The sequence below is a fragment of the Psammomys obesus genome, unplaced genomic scaffold, assembly GCF_907164565.1.
Source record: "Psammomys obesus unplaced genomic scaffold, mPsaObe1.curated_primary_1811, whole genome shotgun sequence".
NCBI lineage: Eukaryota > Metazoa > Chordata > Mammalia > Rodentia > Muridae > Psammomys > Psammomys obesus.
Window position 1 is genome coordinate 1,499,052 of NW_026591560.1, and position 18,369 is coordinate 1,517,420.

Here is an 18,369-nt window from a genome sequence, read left to right on the forward strand (position 1 = left end):
CTTAGAGTTGGTTCCATTTGAGACGAGGTCTTACTAGGCAGCCCTGCTTACCCTGGAACCCATTTTTGTAGACCAGGCTGGTCTGGAACTCACGGAGATCTGCCTGCCTGGATCAAAGGTATGTGCCACCATGCCCAGCCTCATTTATTTTAGTGGGTGTGGTACAAGGAGAGGGTTCACATGCCACAGTGCCTATATGAATGTCAGAGGACAGCTTTCAGGAATCCTCTCGACTGCTGAGCCATCTCTCCAGCCCTTTGTATTGTTGCTTTATTCAGATTTGAGAGTTCTCATGTAGCCCAGGCTGTCCTCAAACTTAATATAAGGATGACCTTGACCTCCTCCTGATCCTGTACTCCTAAGTGCTGGGATGCTAGCTGGGTACACAGGATATCACTATGCCTGGTTTGTTTGTTTCTCTTTCTTTTTTTAAACTTTAATATTTTTTAAATTTATTTTGCTGGGCGTGGTGGCTCATACCTTTAATCCTAGCTCTCAGGAGGCAGGTGGATCGCTGAGTTCTAGGCCAGCCTGGTCTACAAAAAAAGAGAGTTCCAGGACAGTCAGGGCTCCACAGAGAAACCCTCTCTTGAACCCCCCCCCCCAAAAAAAAATGTATTTTAATTTTTTCTGTATGTATGAGTGTTTTGCCTGAGTGCACATGCGTTTCTGTTCCCCCTGGAGGCCAAAAGACATTGGATCCCATAGGACTAGAGTTACAGGCAGTTGTGAGCCTAGGAATCGAACCTGGGTCATCAGGAAGAGCAGCAAGTGCTTTTAACTGCGAAAACATCTCTCCAGCTCAAATTCACTTTCTTAAATTATAGTTTCATAGGCTGAATGAAATTTTTATATGTACAGTTTTTAAATATCCCACTGAATAAGAAGTCAAGAAAATGTTTTGGTCCAAGATCAAGTGAATAAATGCTTTAGGTTTTATGGGCCATTTAGACTGTGACAAAAGCAGCCATAAATGATATGTCAAGAAATGAAGCACTGGACATGGTAGCACACACTTTCAATCCCAGCACTCAGGAGGCAGGGGAGCAGATCTCTGAGTTCGAGGCCAGCCTGATCTACAACAGTGAGTTCCAGGTCAGCCAAAGTTACATACTGAGACCCTGTCTCAAAAGCAAAACAAAAACAAATGAGAGTCGGGGAAAGGGAAGGAGGGAGAGGGAGAATGAGAGAGAGACAGAAGTAGAGAGGTGTATGGGTTGGAAAGACTCATGAGCTCGGTGGTGAAGTGTGAGTGCTGCTCTTGCAGTTTGGTCCCCAGAATTAATAGTAGGCAGCTGAAGCAAGTAGCACTGAGGTGTCCATGTCCTCTTCTGGCCTCAAACATCTGGATACAGACATACACATAATTAAAAACAAATAAATATGGGGGGCCGAACGGATGGTGCATTAATTTTAATACCATTCAGAATTAGCTGGGTGGTAGCTGTGATGGCTGTGGTATCGCACACCTCTAGTCCCAGCACTCAGGAGGCAGAGACAGGAAGATCTCTTGAGTTCAACACCAGCCTGGTCTACAGAGCCAGTTCCAGGACAGCCAGGGCTAAACAGAGAAATCCTGTCTGAAGAACAACAACAAAAATTATATCATTTAGGGGCTACAGTGACAGCTTAGCGGTTAAGAGCACTGACTGCGCTTTCAGAGGACCGGAGTTCAATTCCCAGCAACCACATGCTCACAACTGTCTGTTAACTTCAAGATCTGACACCGTCGCACAGACATACACTCAGACAAAACACTAATACACATAAAAATAAACTATAAAAATGTTATCATTTAGAATAAAAAAAATCCTAGTTTACAGATTAAAAACAGATGGCAGTCGGTGTTGGGTCTTCAGGAAGTCCTGGCAGCCCACCACCCTATCAGTCCATCCTCAGTAACGTTTACATAAGAAATTGTTGGTAAAGTCTCAATTTTTTCCATTTAAGTATATCCTAATCTGACCTCATCCCTCCTCTCTTGGTAGCGTCGCCTCTACATTTTTGTCTAACTCAGAAACTCAGGAATTATCCTCAACCCCAACTCCTCACTTAACATCTTTCACCAACTACTTCATGTTTGTAAGATCTGTTCTGTAAGCGCCACAGAACAGAGGTTCTCATATTGAGTGTGAGCAGAACTCCTTGGAGACACGGCCGCTAAAGCCATAGTGCAGGCTACTGAATGGACACTTCATCCTTGCACCCCCTTCTGAAGCATATTCCCTATTCAGAGCCCGTCTAGTCAGTCTGGGCACATATTCCCTGAGTGTCTTTCCTGTGGGGATGCAAGACTGGGACGCCACGACTCGCCCACCTTCTAGCACAGCAGTCATAGCTCAAGCAGCTTTAGAAGCCCAACGAAACCGCTACACTCCGGAGGGACAAGCGCAAAGCGGAACTTTAGTCTCACGTCTCCTACAGCTGCAGGGGAACTTTTCATCTAAAGGACCGCCTGGTTTCACCAACTTTAGGGCTACCGGAAGTGCCTCCCTTCCCTTCCCAGCCTCACCCTCTTGTGTTGAGGTTGGAGCTATGGCAGCCGCAGCAGCTGTGGGAACTGGCCTGGAGTCTGGTCCTGGGGACTCCCCAGAAGGACTCGAGGCTGACGCTCCGGAGCGTCGGCGGAAGGCTCACGGGATGCTGAAGCTTTACTACGGCCTCTCGGAGGGGGAGGCGGCGGGGCACTCCGCGGGACCTGACCCCCTAGACCCGACAGATCTCAATGGGGCGCACTTCGACCCGGAAGTTTATCTGGACAAGGTGTGTGCGGAGTGGGTCGGGTCCAGACCCCCAAATATAATGGACCCTACTTAAATCATGCCCCGGTTTTGTTGCTGCAGTACGGGGAGCAAGAGGAGGACAGCCCTTACCACGCAATGTCTGGAGGCTAAGGAAGTGGGTGCCAGTTAGGACTGACCTGAGGTGATAGGGGGTCTGAGGTCTTGATGCTAACGTTTTGATAAACCCGAGTTAGTGGGCGTGGCCATACTCTGACTGGTGTAAGGCTGGGCTTTGCTGAGCTTGCAGACTTTGAAAACTGGCATATCCCAAATTAGCTCTGATCTAATAACCCGTGAAGTATGCCACTTATAGGTTCCATATATGGAATTCCTGGTAAGGGTGGAATCCGGTGTCTTACATGGAAAACGAACTAACCTAAGGCGAAGCAGGGGACATGGGCGAGCACTAACCACTGAATGCTACTGCCTGCTTCTCTAGCTGCGTAGAGAGTGCCCTCTGGCCCAGCTGATGGACAGTGAGACGGACATGGTGCGGCAGATCCGGGCTCTAGACAGCGACATGCAGACCCTGGTCTATGAGAACTACAACAAGTTCATCTCAGCTACAGGTGATCCCACCGGGCATACTTTTCACAGTCTTACACCCTTCCCTGTGCTGAGAAAAGCAGGGATTGAAGGAGATCGTTCCAACAGCAATCCACCGTCTTTGTGATCAGATATTTATAGAAGTGATGGCTACTATGGGAGGGTTGTCCTAAGGACAAGAGGTAGAGGGAAAGGGTAAAGGAATTCCTAAAGCACTTAGGAAACACCAAGAAGTTTCAGTATGCTTTAGTTTTGTTTTATTTGTTTTGCGTATGTGTGTGTACATGCAATTGTGTGGGCCACAACATATGTGAGGAGGTCAGAAGACAACTTTCAGAAGTCAGTTCTCTCCTACCGTGTGGGTCCCAGGGACTGAACTCCAGTTAGCAGGCTTGATGGCAGGCATATTTACCTGCTGCTTAGGCATCTCAGAGGCAATTAAAAATTTAAAAAAAAAAAAAAATGTTAGCATTAACTTTTGTTTCTGGTCAGTTTGCCTTGAAAGTGGAATTGTCACTCCCTTTCTCCATCTACGTTCCTTAAGATTTAGTAGTAGTAGTATTTAATTATGGGGTGTGTGTGCAGTTCATGTGAAGGCAGGTGTCCATGGAGGCCAGAGATCAGAAGTGTTGGATCCTCTGGAACTGGAGTTACAATCAGGTTATGAGCCACCTGAAAAAGATGCTCAGTACTGAACTCAGGTCCTCTACAAGATCAGCATGCAGTCAGACACTGAGCCATCTCCCCAGCCCTAGTACCAGGCAGGTGAGCTCTCCTCACAGTACCTTCTGTCTTGCTTTCAGGAGATACACTTGAGGTTTGTGTAGGAACACTAAACCACGTGTGCAGGAGGCAGACCATAGAGAATGTCACATCTTTGGGGTTGTATCCTCAAAGGTCATACACCTGTCTGTTCAGAGAGTAGGTGCTCATCTGCTAATTCGCTAATTCTAGCCTCAAGATAAAGAGAGGTAGTGATTTCTTTTTGTTTTGTTGTTTTGGTTTTGGTTTTTGGTTTTTTGAGACAGGGTTTCTTTGTGTAGCCCTGGTTGTCCTAGACTTGATTTGTAAACCAGGCTGTTCTCAAACTCACAGAGATCTGTCTCCATGAGTGCTGGGATTAAAGGCATTCACCACCTCGCCCATCAAGATAGTGATTTCTGTGCAGAGAAATTTTCCATAGGAATTTTTCCAATATTGCATTTTCTCATTTGTTGACATATGTATAGTGTTTGACAGTTATCTGTTATAGATGGCTTGAGGTTTTTGAACTTTTTCTAAGGAAGGAGAAAAATCATAAAGTGTGTACTACAAGAGATGAGATTATTAATCTGCAAAGACTACAGAGTTTTACATTTATTCAAGAAGTATGCTTGTACCTGGGCCTAGTGGCTTACATCTTTAATCCTAGTGTGTTAGTGCATGCCTTTCTTTAATCCTAGCACTCAGAGGCAGGCAGATCTCTTGTGAGTCAGTGACTCCATGATTCTATATAAAAGGACAAAAGCAGGGAACCAAGAGGTTTATGCAGCAACCTCTGTTAGGCTGAGAGGCCTGGAGCTTTGAGGTGTGCATAAACATATAGGCTTGGATCTGGCACTGATGGTGCCAGGGACCAGTTCCCTCCCGGGGATGAGGCTGAAAAAGAAAAATGGAGAGCAACTTCGGACAAAATGAAGTCAGTCAGGACAGAAGCTGGGTGCTTTTTATTTTATTTATTTTATTTTTTTAAACACTTTCCCTCCAATTTTAAGTATTCTCAGCCTCTCCCCTCCACACCAGGGACAGGGGTAAGCAGGGCTTGTTACACCAACAATAACATGCTGTGGCCAATACATGCTGTGGCCAAGACCCAAGCCATTTCAGGCAAATCACTGGTACCAGTGAGAGCTGCTGCTCTCTGCTTTAGTCATTTCCGTTTCACTCAGTTGGCTCCTGCCCTTTTAGACACCATTCGGAAGATGAAGAATGACTTCCGGAAGATGGAGGATGAGATGGACCGGCTGGCCACTAACATGGCAGTGATCACCAACTTCAGCGCACGTATCAGCGCCACACTACAGGACCGGCACGAGCGCATCACCAAGCTAGCAGGTAGGCGCTGTGCCGGCCAGGCCCTGCAGCCAGCCGCCCTGAGCTCTGCAGCTCACATGCCGTTCCTGTGCCCTAGGGGTGCACGCACTGCTGCGAAAGCTGCAGTTCCTTTTCGAGCTGCCCTCGCGCCTCACCAAGTGCGTGGAGCTGGGTGCCTATGCACAGGCCGTGCGCTACCAGGGTCGTGCCAGGGCCGTGCTGCAGCAGTACCAGCACCTGCCCTCCTTCCGCGCTATCCAGGACGACTGCCAGGTCATCACGGCCCGCTTGGCCCAGCAGCTGCGGCAGCGCTTCAGGTGTGGTTTGTGGGCCTGGTCCTCGTGCTTCAGTCACATCAAGGGTGGCCCACATTCTGTCTCTCCTGTGGCCCACCAGCTGCCCTCACTGCATTTTCCTCACCACAGGGAAGGTTGCTCAGGTGCCCCGGAGCAGGCCGAGTGCGTGGAACTGCTGCTAGCCCTGGGTGAGCCGGCCGAGGAGCTGTGCGAGGAGTTCCTGGCAAACGCTCGGGGGCGGCTAGAAGAAGAACTGAGCAGCCTGGAGACCGAGCTGGGGCCCTCCCCTCCTGCCCCCGACGTGTTAGAGTTTACTGACCGTGGTGGCAGTGGCTTCGTGGGTGGCCTCTGCCAGGTGGCAGCAGCCTACCAGGAGCTGTTTGCTGCTCAGGGCCCTGCTGGTGCGGAGAAACTGGCAGCCTTTGCGCAGGAGTTGGGCGGCCGCTACTTTGCACTGGTGGAGCGGCGGCTGGCACAGGAACAGGGTGGCAGTGACAACTCTCTGCTGGTGCGGGCACTAGATCGCTTCCACCGGCGCCTGCGAGCACCAGGGGCCCTGCTGGCCGCTGCTGGCCTTTCAGAGTCAGCCACGGAGATTGTGGAGCGAGTGGCCCGGGAGCGCCTGAGCCACCATCTGCAGGGTCTGAGGGCTGCCTTCCTGAGCTGCCTGACAGATGTTCGCCAGGCCCTGGCGGCACCTCGCCTGGCTGGGAAGGAAGGCCCCAGCTTGGCTGAGTTGCTGGCCAATGTGGCCAGCTCCATCCTGAGCCACATCAAGGCCTCTCTGGCCTCTGTGCATCTCTTCACTGCCAAGGAGGTGTCCTTCTCCAATAAGCCCTACTTCAGGGTATGTCTGTGCTTGGGCTGTGATTATTCATTTTGCTGACTGGCCCGCCAGCACCCTTTTACTAGGGCTTGGTGAACTAGAGACAAGTCACCAGAGCCCAGACAGCCCTGCCCATGTACTCTGGATGTAGACTTACATTCTCAGGGGGCAGTCTGGAGGAGGAAATGCTATGCAGCTGGGTTAAAGATAGAGAGGTATCAGGGACCTCACGCCTGCCAGCCCTGCCACCTGCTGGGCAGGGAAGCAGGATGGGGTTATCCTTTAGAGGAGGGTTTCAGGCAAAGGGCAGGAACAGCCCCATGTCTGGCTTTGCTGAACTCGATCCTAGGAGAGGACTGGCTATGGATCTGGGCCTCCTTTCACAGGGCGAGTTCTGCAGCCAGGGAGTCCGCGAGGGCCTCATCGTGGGTTTCATCCGCTCCATGTGCCAGACAGCCCAGAGCTTCTGTGACAGCCCTGGAGAAAAGGGAGGTGCCACTCCACCTGCCCTGCTCCTGCTGCTCTCTCGCCTCTGCCTGGATTATGAGACGGCCACCATCTCCTACATCCTCACACTCACTGATGAACAGTTTCTGGTGCAGGTGAAGTGGCTCAGGAGAGGGGAGAGGGAGCTGGGAACACAGGAGGCTGGAGAGTCTGGTTACCAGAACCAGACTGGCAGTTTGCACCCATCTCAGCCTCCATCTTTCCCAAGATTTGCTCACCTCCTAAGTGGCAGTGGCCTCTATCCTGTCACTAGTTCCGACAACCATTGTCCTGTGCTTTCCTGGCTTAGGATCAGTCTCCAGTTACACCTGTGAGTACACTGTGTGCGGAGGCCAGAGAGACAGCACGGCGGCTGCTGACTCACTATGTGAAGGTTCAGGGCCTAGTCATATCGCAGATGCTACGCAAGAGTGTGGAGACGCGGGACTGGCTCAGTACCCTGGAGCCCCGGAATGTGCGCGCCGTCATGAAGCGTGTTGTGGAGGACACCACAGCTATCGACGTTCAGGTGCTGCCTCAGGCTGGCTGGTGGAGCCTTGATGCGTGCTGGGGGCCTAGATGACTGCTCCAAGACCCGAGACGAAAGGGGTCTGGCTATACTTACGTTGTGCCACTAGAACCCCCATTTCACACCTGTAGGGATGTGGAGGCCCAATGTCACCCAGAGAGTTGGAGCAAGGGTGGGCTGAGAATCGGGTTTCAAACTAATTCTTGCCCTGCCTTCGTTACACCTGAGGCAGGGTGTAAGCTGTGACCACACTCATGATTCTTTGACAAGTAGGTAAGGGCATTTTCTGCTAGTACCCATGCTCTGGCCCTGCAGCACCTTTTTCCTCACCAGGTGGGGCTCCTGTATGAAGAGGGTGTCCGCAAGGCCCAGAGCAGTGACTCCAGCAAAAGGACCTTCTCTGTGTACAGCAGCTCCCGGCAGCAGGGCCGCTACGCACCCAGCTACACTCCCAGGTCAGGCCGGGAGGGGAGCCTCCCTGAGAGAGGCCAAAGGGAGGGTGTGCAGAGTGGGCTCTGACTGCTCCCCAACCTTCCAGTGCTCCGATGGACACCAACCTCTTGAGCAACATCCAGAAGCTGTTCTCGGAGCGGATTGATGTGTTCAGTCCTGTGGAATTCAATAAGGTCCGAAGTTCCTTCCCATTTATATCCCAGGGGAAGGTCGCCTCCCACACCAACCCAGGGAGCCCTAGGACCCCATCTGAGCTTAACTAAGGGTCACTCTGGCCATCTACTCTCAGTCTCTAGGGCTTCTAGCTAGGTGTCGACCCAGCCTAGATGCTGACTTCAAGGCTTCTTTGCCCTTGTCTCCAGAACAGTCCTGAATCTCCGGGATTCTCAGTCACAGCTAGGACCCCCACCCCCCAGCAGCCCAAGCTCAGGGATCTCTTTCTTCCATTTCTACTTCGTAATCAGTGACTCCTGATTATACTCATGCCACCCCCATCTCTGATCTGAACACTGGGGCTTATATGCCCCCATCCTTTCTGGCGGCCCCTCCTTACCTGAGCCCTGGAAATTTCTGTCTTACTCACTTTGTCTCCCTTGCTTATGCTCAGAATTTGGGTGTATGCCCCTCTGCGAACAGCATGCCCGTGTCTACCCGCAGGTGTCGGTGCTCACTGGCATCATTAAGATCAGCCTCAAGACGCTCCTGGAGTGTGTGCGGCTGCGCACCTTTGGGCGCTTTGGGCTGCAGCAGGTGCAGGTGGACTGCCACTTCCTGCAGCTGTACTTGTGGCGCTTTGTAGCTGATGAGGAGCTGGTGCACCTGCTGCTAGATGAGGTGGTGGCCTCGGCCGCCTTGCGCTGCCCCGACCCCGTGCCCATGGAGCCCAGTGTTGTTGAGGTCATCTGCGAGCGCGGCTAGGCCCTGCTGGCGCAGTCACGGGGCGGCCCCATCTCCCTGTCCTGCCCTCCCCGTGCTGTTCTCACCCTGGCGGCCCTCCCCGCTGGCGGGTTTGTGGACCATTCTAATAAACTTGTGCGCCCTCCTCCTCCCTCTTGCCTGCGGGAATGGGACCGGCCAGGGGTTGGGTCTCAGCAGCGAAGCTTCTGAAGCGCCAGCACGGGCCCCGCCTCCCAGCGCTGATTGGCTCCTGTGCTGGGCCCAGGATGGGCAGAGGGCGCGTCCCTTTAAAGATCTCTTGACAAGAGCAGTGGCTGTCCACCATAGAGTCCACACAGATGCGGAGGCCTAACTGGGCTTTCGGGATGGGTCGGGCTGTGTCTCTTTGATCGACTTTTGTGAATCATCACCCCCCGGCAAAGATCATGACTCTTCGTGAGGCCTCCCAGGCCCCTCTGGAATTCGGGGGGCCGTTGGGTAAATAGGAAGGTTCGGGGCGGAGGCTGAGCCGATGCTCCTTAACGGGAGAGGGTAGGACACGAGCTAAAGGCTTTGGGGAAGTCTGGCAGAGGGACTGGGGTGCGGGTGGCGGAGTGTGTGCAGGAAAGGGGGGACTGGTGCTGACAGCTGCACAGTAGGGAGTTTGTGCAATGAACGACGAGCCGGAAGAGCAGGAGGATGGTCCTGGGGAGGGCAAGGGACCAAGATGAAAATCAAGGTGGAGTATGGCGCTGGGAACCTGCGAAAGCAGGCAGGTAACCCGAGTCACCTGTACATTTGAGAAAGCGCTGGGGAGCGGTCATGTGACGCAGTGGCCCCCTCCCCAGGCGTCGCAGCGATGCTGGTCCTGTTACCTGCCACTGTGTTCCACCTGCTCCTGGTGGCCCGCTCTGGCCCGGCGCGCCTCCTGGCCCCACCACCATACCTGCCTGGCCTGGAGGAGCTCTGGAGTCCACCGGCTCTGCTGCTATTATTCATCTGGCTCGGCCTGCAGGTGGCGCTCTACCTGCTGCCTGCACGCAAGGTGTGCGCTCTGTTCTAACAGGGCAGGAAGGGCTCGACCAGGCGGAAAGGCCTCCCCAACCCTTATAAGACCTTCCCTGTACCCGCAGGTGGCCGAAGGGCTGGAACTGAAGGACAAGAGTCGCCTGCGCTACCCTATTAATGGTGCCTGGGGCTTCCCCTCCTCCTCTTCCCTGAGTTGGAGTTTTCAGGGGTTGGGTTGGGTTCCAAGTATACTGGGAGGTTCCATGAAACAGCACTGACCACATGCTCCCCTGGGGGAATCTGGCAGTTTCCACCTCTTTTGCTGCTACTCAGCTCCAAGCCAGTGGCCTCCCAGAACTGTGTGTGTGTGTGTTGACTGTGGGAGTATGCAACCCCAAGGCTCACTCTATGTTGTTCAGGCTTCCAGGCTCTGGTGCTAACAGCCCTGTTGGTGGGGCTGGGCCTGTTAGCTGGGCTGCCCCTGGGGGCACTCCCTGGAATGCTCCTGCCCTTGGCATTTGCGACCACCGTCACCAGCTTTATTTTCAGCCTTCTCCTCTATGCGAAGGCATTGGTAGCTCCTGCCTCAGCCCTGGCTCCTGGGGGAAACTCAGGTGAGAAGGGTCCCAGTGAGGTAGGGGTGAGGTGGACGGGATTCCACCTGTTGTGTCTTCACTCTCTGTCGTTCCCCAGGAAATCCCTTGTATGACTTCTTTCTGGGACGAGAGCTGAACCCTCGCCTTGGTTCCTTTGACTTCAAATATTTCTGTGAGCTGAGACCTGGCCTCATCGGCTGGGTATGGCAGGCATGCTGGGTTTAACAATGCTGGTCTTGAGCCAGGAGAAGAGCAGGGTGGGCTGGCATTGTTGGGTGGATAGCAATTGCCATTCATTCATTTGGCAGTGTGTTGCTATGAACCCATGTGTTTTGTTTTGGTTTTTTTTTTTTTTTTTCTTTAGTATTAAGACCAAGAGGGGTGTGTGTGTGTGTGTCTTTCTTTTTAAGTTTTTTTTTCGAAACAGGATTTCTCTTTGTAGCCTTGGCTGTCCTGGACTCTCTTTGTAGACCAGGCTGGCCTTGAACTCACAGAAATCCTCCTGCCTCTGCCTCAGAGAGTGCTGGGATTACAGGCCTGCACCGTCATGCCTGGTGCCAAGATCTTAACACCACATCTTTAAAAAGGAAAGAGCATTTGGCTAGCATGCATAAAGCCCTAGGCCCCACCCCTAGCCAGCACCACAAAACTAAACATATACAGAATGACAGTGATGATAGGCTGAGGGGGGGGGGGGCGCGAAGCAGGCAGGTTGCTGGGAGAGCAAATGCAGCTTTGGCTGGAGTGGTCAGGCACAAAACTGACTTCAAAGACAGTGACCAAGTGCTGCTTGAAGGGCAGCAGCTCAGTGCCCCCAGTGGACTGTCAGATTTAACAACTTGTTTGTCCTTTGGTGGTCCTGACAACACACCAGCTGTTCTGGTGTTAAGTGGATGGAGCCTTCCAAAGGGACTCAGCCTGGAGGAGATCCTACACAGAGGCAGCAGGGCCAAGGACCCTCTATGAACCTGAGTTTGGGTTTGGTTTGGTAATGAAACAGGTCTAGGGTAGCCCAGGCTAGCTCAAAATCAACGTCCCCTCCACTTCCCTCAGCTACTCAAGTAACTAGGATTACAGTTACTGGAATCCCACCAGGCCTGGTCCCACCTTGGATCTGGAGACTGGACTGCCCACATACATACCAGACTCTAAGGTTATTTTTTTCACTGGTGAAACAAGATGGAATGAAGTTTCCTTCTGAGATTACTGTGAGGGCTGGGTGTAGTGGTGCACACCTTTAATCCCAGCACTCAGGAGGCAGAGGCAGGCAGAGCTCTGAGTTTGTGGCCAGCCTGGTCTACATGGTTCTAGGCCAACAAAAGGCTACTTAGTGATACTCCTTCTTGGGTTTGTCTTTTTTTTTTTTTTTTTTTGTTAGGGATGCCCTTGAGGAAAAGAACCACATCAGTACATCAGTATTACTGAAGAAACTACACTACTTAGTCCACTGGAGCTACTGAAACGAGGGTGCAATGACAAGCTAATCCTTAGTTCAAACAGGAACTCAAGGCAGGCCCCGATTATCCCCGTTTTTCACATGGCAGTGGGAAAGTGTTAGCAAACACACACACTCTGCAAAGCTCAGACTCAAAAGCAGGAGTTTTAAGGCAGAATTGCAATCTAGTGTCCCTGAGTACAGGACCCAGATTCATCTATGTGAACTGAGAGTTGGGAGAAGGGGAGAGATTGGCACTGTTCTGCTCAGATGCTCCCACTCGGAGACAATGGCTTTGTCCCCACTTCCGTCAGGTCTTCATTAACCTGGCCCTGCTGATACAGGAGGTGGAGCTGCGGGGGAGTCCTTCACTGGCCATGTGTCTGGTCAATGGCTTCCAGTTGCTGTATGTGGGTGATGCCCTCTGGTATGAGGTGAGGCTGCATTGGGCAGGGAAGGCAAGAGGGGATCCTGAGACTGTCATCTGGACTAAAGCAGAGTGTCTGGGTCCTGTCCCTGCAGGAGTCTGTCCTCACCACCATGGACATAATACATGATGGTTTTGGCTTCATGCTGGCCTTTGGAGACCTAGCCTGGGTACCATTCACCTACAGCCTGCAGGCCCAGTTCCTGCTATACCATCCACAGCCTCTCGGGTTGCCCATGGCCTTGCTCATCTGCCTCATTAAGGGTCAGTAGGAGGGTCCTTCATTTCCCGTTTCATACTTTATTCAGTATCCATCAGGTAGGTCCAGGATCTGATGTTCCTCTAAAGCTGGGAGATGGCTCCCGGTTATCATAGTTGAGCCTGACAGGCTTTGGTCAGTTAGGCAAAAGGCTGACTTGTCATACCACTTGCTCATACTTTTCCTCAGTTATTGGTTACTACATCTTCCGTGGGGCCAATTCCCAGAAAAACACATTCAGAAAGAATCCTTCTGACCCCAGTGTGGCAGGTAAGCTGGGTTTTTTGGAGGCCATGGGTGAGATGAACAACTGTGGTCCCCTGTTTCATTAGCTATCTTCCCCAGGTCTTGAGACCATCCCTACTGCCACAGGGAGGCAGCTGCTGGTGTCTGGGTGGTGGGGAATGGTTCGTCACCCCAACTACCTGGGAGACCTCATCATGGCTCTGGCCTGGTCCTTGCCCTGTGGTGAGTGGATCTGGGAATGGGTCAGGTGTGCCTGGTGGAGGGAATAATCAGTGAGATGGACCCAGTGCCTCCCTACAGACACCGGGTCTCTTACCAATGAACCCGGACAGCCTGTGTTAGATGTGAATGCCCTTATGAGCTGGCATGGTGTCTGACCGTGCGGCCTATTCCCTACAGGGGTGTCCCACCTGCTGCCCTACTTCTACCTCCTCTACTTCACTGCCCTGCTGGTGCACCGGGAGGCCCGCGACGAGCAGCAGTGCCTCCAAAAGTATGGCCATGCCTGGCAGGAATACTGTAAGCGTGTGCCTTACCGAATCATACCCTATGTCTACTGAAGCAGATCCATCGACCAGCTCTGGCCTGAACGCACTGGGAGAAGGACCTGCACCCCAATTTTACCCAGCAAGAATGTCCAGCCTCAGAACAGAGGTTTAAAGCAACAGGGAGCCACTGATCCCAGAGGGAAATAGTTTTCCTTGTTGGATAAATGTTTCAACCTTGCTGTGTTTTTCTTCTGTCCTGGGGTTAGTGCCCTGCGGGGTGCATGTAGGGGGCTAGCTAACCAAGGAAAGCTGAACAAGCTGAAAAGTAGTGTGTAGGTCCAACGAGCCTGACTGGGTGAAACAAACGGTTTGTCTCAGAAATGGGCAATCCAGGCCTACGGGATGTAGCTCATAGAGTGCTTGCTTAGCATACATGAAGCTTTTGATTTTCAGCGCTGCATAAATCAGCAATGTGGCGAAAACCTGTAATCCTAGCACTGTCAAGGTTGGGGCATGATCAGAAGTTCAAGGTCATCCTCAACTAGTAACTTCAAGAGAAGTGAGGACAGGGCCCCATCATACACCATCTTTAAAGAAAAGAAAGGTACCGCCAACATTTGGGCAGACCAGTCGCAATTTTTATTAATGATATCGATACCCTGCTCAGCCAGGGAGCTCCTCAATGAGAGTCCTCGGAGCAGGTGGCACTGGGCCTCCCCACAGGCGCTCCAGCTCTCCAGTAAGGGATGCCATCTCCTCGGCTGTTACGGCATGGGCTCGGTGGGCCCTGGCACAGTCTAGAGCCAGGGGTGTGAGGGCAGCCTCGTTTTCATTGGTCCACGCTAGTAGGAACTGGCACTTTTTCCGGGCCCGGTAAAGTCGATCCCGCTCTTCGCCAACCACAGCCTGTTTCCGGGCTCGGCCCAGGGTCCGAGCCAGGTGACCCAGTGCTGTCAGCGTGTAGCCCTTCTGATTGATAGGACCCTCGCCCAGCAAGATACGGGCAACCTCTTGCATAGCACCCCGCGTGCCCAGGGGCCCAGGTGGGTGCTCGCCCGCTTCCAGCACGTGTGCTGCGGCCTGCAGGGCTTCCTCCGTAGAGTCAAAGATTTGCTGGGCTCCCAGGGCTCCAGAAACATCGAGCAGCGTGGCACAGAAGTCAGAGAGCAGCGCGTCGTCGTCCCCTCCATGATACAAGGCGAGGGTGTGAGCGTACGCGAACAACACATTGGGCAGCTGGAAGCGCACGAGCGGGGAGGGCGGGCTGCGGCTCAGACTAGCTAGCGCTGGGATATGGTTGGGCACTGCGGGAGGCCTCGCGGCCCCAGAGTTTTCAGCAAGTGGTTCCTCGGCGGCGGCATCATCCACGGATCCCAGCGTGGTCCTCGCAGGGGCGGGCTCTGGCTCCGCAAGATCCCTGCCCGGGGCACCATCCAGCTCCTCCAGAAGACGCGGGGCGGGCCCGCGGCCCCACCACCAGGGCCGCCAAGGCGGCAGAAGACGTCCGGCTTCTCCACGGCTCAGCAGCCGCTCGAAAGCCGCCTTCTCGGCTGGCGCCAAGCGTTCCCAGAGTCCAGAAAGGCCGCCCGGCCGCGTGCGGGGCCCGAGGCCTGCTTCCTCCGGCTCATCCTCGGCCTCGCGTTGTTCACGCAGCCGGCGTAGCGCGCCAGCCAGCCGGCTGGGCGAAGCGCTCCGGCCACGGAGCTCCCGCAGCACCTGGTCGCGGTAGAAGTCTTCCGCGCAGGCGCCGTGCGCCCGGTAGCAGCGCAGCGAGCAGTAGGGAGCGTTGCAGCGCGGGCAGGTGTAGCGTGCCGGCAGCGCTTCCCCGGCTGGGCAGAAGCCGCAGACCCCTGCGGGCTCCATGGCAACTGGCGCCGCGTGTCCGGTACCACATAGCCGCGGCAGCTCCGCCACTTCCGGCGCTTCTTCGGTTATTTCCGCCTTTGTGCGTGGAGGTGACGTAGCCTTCTTTCGGCACATTCCCGAGTCTTCTCGGTAATTTTCGTAGCTCTTTGGGCAAGCCTACAAGTCCACTGAGATCTTAACCAGCAAGTTTGTCTCGCGAAATTCGGAAAAATTATTGTTCCCTGTGGTTGTACCAAATGATACAAAAATAAACTACCTTTTAAGCAACAAAACCAACCACCAACAACAAACAAAACAAAGACAAAACACCAGAGTCGTAGCAGGATGTAATAGTCTTTAATCCCAGAACTGGGTTGGCAGAGGCAGGCTGGTTTCTGTGAGTTTGAGGTCCAGGATAGTCAGAGCTACTTAGTGATGCCCTGTCTAGAAAAATATTAAAGTAATATAATAATAATAAATCCACAAGAACCAAATCATAAACCAGTCATGGTATCGAACCTGGAGATCAAGATGAATTGTTATCAATATATCAAATTGAGAGGCCGGCCTGGGCCATGTGAGACCCTCTTTCAAACAACCAAAACAAAAAATATTAACAAGCTTGTCCTGATGTCACACACCTTTAATCCTAGCACTCGGTAGTCAGAGGCAGGGGATCTCTGAGTATGAGGCCAGCTTGGTCTACAAAGCAAGTACCGTATAGCCAGGACTTGTTACACAGAGAAACCCTGTCTTGAAAAACCAAACCAAACCAACAAATAGGCAAAACAAATGCCCTCAAGTTGTGTTCAACTTCAATTCCTATTATGAGGTCTATTAAGAATTAGATAGGTTGAGGGCTCTGCCTTACTGGATTGATGAATTAATGGATTATCTGTAGGGTGAGCCTGTGATGGAATTCAAAAAAGCCTATGCTACATAGGCTGGTGTCCAGTCATAATGGAAAATGGACCAATACAAACCCAAAATCTGACTGACAAAGCCCCCAGGAACCTGCATCTCCCCAACACCACTTGTCCCATTTCTGTAGTTTGGCTCAGCTCAGCTCTCCTTTGGCTTCTTTCCAGTCTCAATAATATCCTCACTGGCATTCTCTAGGGCCTTTTTTTTCTTTTCTTTTGACAGGGTCTCACGCTTAGGTTCCCTCAAACTGCCTCTGTAGCAGAGGACAATCTTGAATTCCTCATCTTCCTGCCTCCACCTCCCAAATATTATTACAGTATTACAGGCATACACTTGTAAGCTTTTTCTAGGGTCTTTTTTTTTTTCTGTGTAGCCTTGGCTATCCTGGACTCACTTTGTAGATTAGGGTGGCCTCAGAACTCAATTAAAAGTGTGTGCCACCAAGCCTGGCTTCTAGGGCATTTTTAGGAAAACAAATGCAGCTCTCCACTCCTGTATACCACTTGGGTTTTCAGTTACTACAGGATTTTTTTTTTTTTTTTTTTTTTTTGAGTTAGGGTTTCTCTGTGCAGCCCTTAAGAGATCTCCCTATCTGGGACTGAGTGCTGGGATTAGATGCCACTACAATCTTGCCATAAGCAGATTTTCACTGTGTAGCTATGGCTCAACTGGAATTCACTGTGTAGACTGCACTAGCTTCAAATTCAGATCTACCTGCCTCTCTGGGCTGGGATTAAAGGTGTATGCCACTGTGTCTGGCTCACATCTAGAGTTAAGAGATGCGAGTTCCTGGATTGGTCCCTGAACACCATAAGCGTGGTATGGTCATCTACAGCAGTTACAGCAGCACTTGGGAGGCTGGGGAGAGGGTCCTGAGTTCAGAACCAGTGGGCTGCTGCGGTTCAGACCTAGAGTCTCACCCTACAACTTTCATACAAATACAGGACATATCCACACCCATTATGGTACAAAAGCAAAAGGCTCAAAGAATCTAAGGCAAGTGGTCATTATTCACACTTCTACAATGGCCTAGACACTGGCCTCAGAGCATTTTAGTTTGATCTGCACAACTCTCCGACAGCAGAGGTTTAAATAGAACAGATGGGAGTGCTGTCCAAACTCAGCCTTACTCCAATGGTTACACTGCATTCTAAGAAGCGGTAGATTCTAAACACAGAGGAGCAGAGTGGGCTTGGGTGCACTGGAAGACCGTTGCTAGGGTGGAGCCATTAATCAGCTGCTCTTCTGTGAAACTGCAGGGCACCATGTTCCTTGAGTTTTGGACTTTGGTTGGTTGAGACAGGGTCTCTGTGTAGCCTGGGCTATCCCGAACTCACTTTGTAGACCAGGGTGGGCTTGAACTTAGATCCACTTGCCTCTTCTGCCTTCTAAGAACTGGGACTATGCGTACTATCATCACCAGCAGCTGCTAACAGTCTAATTTACCCTTCCTGATGACCAAGAGTCACTTCACTAGCCTAAAAGTTGTATTTCTCTCCCAAAGCCTTAGAAATGAAAACAGTAAGGTGCCCGGGAAAAGTGGCTTTATTAGAGTGCCAGAATCACAATAGGACTTAGGAATTAGCATTGGGGCCCTTCTTCTTGCCAAAGGTGGGCACGACATTGACAAAGCGACGGTTGTACTGCATTCGTCGCTTGGCCCGACCTGTCTTCTTCTTCTTCTTCTCCTGTTTGGCCACCTGGGAAAGGGAAGGACTGATGAGACACATGATCTCTCCCATGTCTGGCATCCTTCCCACCAGCTCCTCTCCATGAAAAGAGAACGCAGGCAGAAAATTGTGATAGAAAAAGCAAAGTCCAAACATCTATCCTGTCACTCACCTTGGGAGTTTGACCTCTCACTTTTCCAGCTCGAGCCAGGGAACCATGAACTTTACCTGTGTGGGTGGTGGGAGAAAGGCAGCAGGTTAAGTGCCACGCCCAGGAAGCCCTTCCTCCCTCAACTCTTAACCTTTTAAATGATAAGTTGGGCCTAACAAGAAATGAACAAAGCTGCAGAGCTATCCATGGTTGGCTCCCTCCTCAGTGTCACCAGGGCCAATTTATGTTTTGCTGCTGGGTGGTACACACGAAGGCAAGGATTCAACAAACCGAACCACACAACAAACCGAATCACATACTTAAGTGACATTCTATACAAGACAAAGACAGGAGCACCCTGAGAACCTAGTAACAAGAACTTTGGTATATATCATAGATAGATAGATAGATAGATAGATAGATAGATAGATAGATAGATAGATAGATAGATA

General features: G+C 52.0%; 4 protein-coding genes and 1 long non-coding RNA gene across 5 annotated transcripts in view; 2 read left to right on the forward strand and 3 right to left on the reverse strand.

Annotated features, from left to right (window-relative positions):
- Positions 1–912: 912 nt before the first annotated feature.
- On the reverse strand, positions 913–2,410 carry LOC129679329 (uncharacterized). The gene is made up of 2 exons (XR_008720540.1): positions 2,318–2,410; positions 913–1,580 (listed from the first exon to the last, which is right to left on the reverse strand). It is a non-coding gene; the product is annotated as an uncharacterized LOC129679329 (long non-coding RNA).
- A 41-nt stretch (positions 2,411–2,451) lies between these two features.
- Vps51 (VPS51 subunit of GARP complex) lies at positions 2,452–9,037 on the forward strand. Its single transcript, XM_055610352.1, has 10 exons — positions 2,452–2,763; positions 3,223–3,352; positions 5,277–5,423; positions 5,500–5,719; positions 5,828–6,545; positions 6,911–7,126; positions 7,321–7,539; positions 7,873–7,994; positions 8,078–8,165; positions 8,650–9,037. The coding sequence occupies exons 1-10, from the start codon at positions 2,536–2,538 to the stop codon at positions 8,908–8,910; spliced, it is 2,349 nt and encodes a 782-aa protein (XP_055466327.1). The 5' UTR covers positions 2,452–2,535; the 3' UTR covers positions 8,911–9,037.
- A 141-nt stretch (positions 9,038–9,178) lies between these two features.
- Positions 9,179–13,565, forward strand: Tm7sf2 (transmembrane 7 superfamily member 2). Its single transcript, XM_055610353.1, has 10 exons — positions 9,179–9,366; positions 9,717–9,913; positions 10,002–10,056; positions 10,296–10,490; positions 10,570–10,673; positions 12,222–12,341; positions 12,430–12,598; positions 12,783–12,863; positions 12,939–13,061; positions 13,239–13,565. Exons 1-10 carry the CDS (start codon positions 9,315–9,317, stop codon positions 13,397–13,399), a joined length of 1,257 nt encoding a protein of 418 aa, XP_055466328.1. The 5' UTR covers positions 9,179–9,314; the 3' UTR covers positions 13,400–13,565.
- A 378-nt stretch (positions 13,566–13,943) lies between these two features.
- Positions 13,944–15,261, reverse strand: Znhit2 (zinc finger HIT-type containing 2). Its single transcript, XM_055610553.1, has one exon. It carries the CDS (start codon positions 15,188–15,190, stop codon positions 13,991–13,993), a length of 1,200 nt encoding a protein of 399 aa, XP_055466528.1. The 5' UTR covers positions 15,191–15,261; the 3' UTR covers positions 13,944–13,990.
- A 2,362-nt stretch (positions 15,262–17,623) lies between these two features.
- Fau (FAU ubiquitin like and ribosomal protein S30 fusion) overlaps positions 17,624–18,369 on the reverse strand; it is a 1,741-nt gene continuing 995 nt past the window's right edge. Inside the window, exons 4-5 of the mRNA XM_055610490.1 lie at positions 17,939–17,994; positions 17,624–17,796 (exon numbers count right to left, since the gene is read on the reverse strand). Of these exons, the coding sequence (XP_055466465.1) occupies positions 17,671–17,796; positions 17,939–17,994 (182 nt within the window). The 3' untranslated portion in view covers positions 17,624–17,670. The remainder of the gene's footprint in view (positions 17,797–17,938; positions 17,995–18,369) is intronic.

What these genes read in the sequence shown, in the direction of transcription:
- Vps51 (XM_055610352.1), top strand. Translation starts at nt 2,536, where the DNA reads ATGGCAGCCGCAGCAGCTGTGGGAACTGGCCTGGAGTCTGGTCCTGGG. An exon ending in GCGCATCACCAAGCTAGCAG is followed by an intron (nt 5,424 to 5,499) that starts GTAGGCGCTGTG and finishes CCTGTGCCCTAG; the next exon opens with GGGTGCACGCACTGCTGCGA. An exon ending in CCAATAAGCCCTACTTCAGG is followed by an intron (nt 6,546 to 6,910) that starts GTATGTCTGTGC and finishes CTCCTTTCACAG; the next exon opens with GGCGAGTTCTGCAGCCAGGG.
- Tm7sf2 (XM_055610353.1), top strand. Translation starts at nt 9,315, where the DNA reads ATGACTCTTCGTGAGGCCTCCCAGGCCCCTCTGGAATTCGGGGGGCCG. An exon ending in CCTGCGCTACCCTATTAATG is followed by an intron (nt 10,057 to 10,295) that starts GTGCCTGGGGCT and finishes TATGTTGTTCAG; the next exon opens with GCTTCCAGGCTCTGGTGCTA. An exon ending in GGCCTGGTCCTTGCCCTGTG is followed by an intron (nt 13,062 to 13,238) that starts GTGAGTGGATCT and finishes TATTCCCTACAG; the next exon opens with GGGTGTCCCACCTGCTGCCC.
- Znhit2 (XM_055610553.1), bottom strand. Translation starts at nt 15,190, where the DNA reads ATGGAGCCCGCAGGGGTCTGCGGCTTCTGCCCAGCCGGGGAAGCGCTG.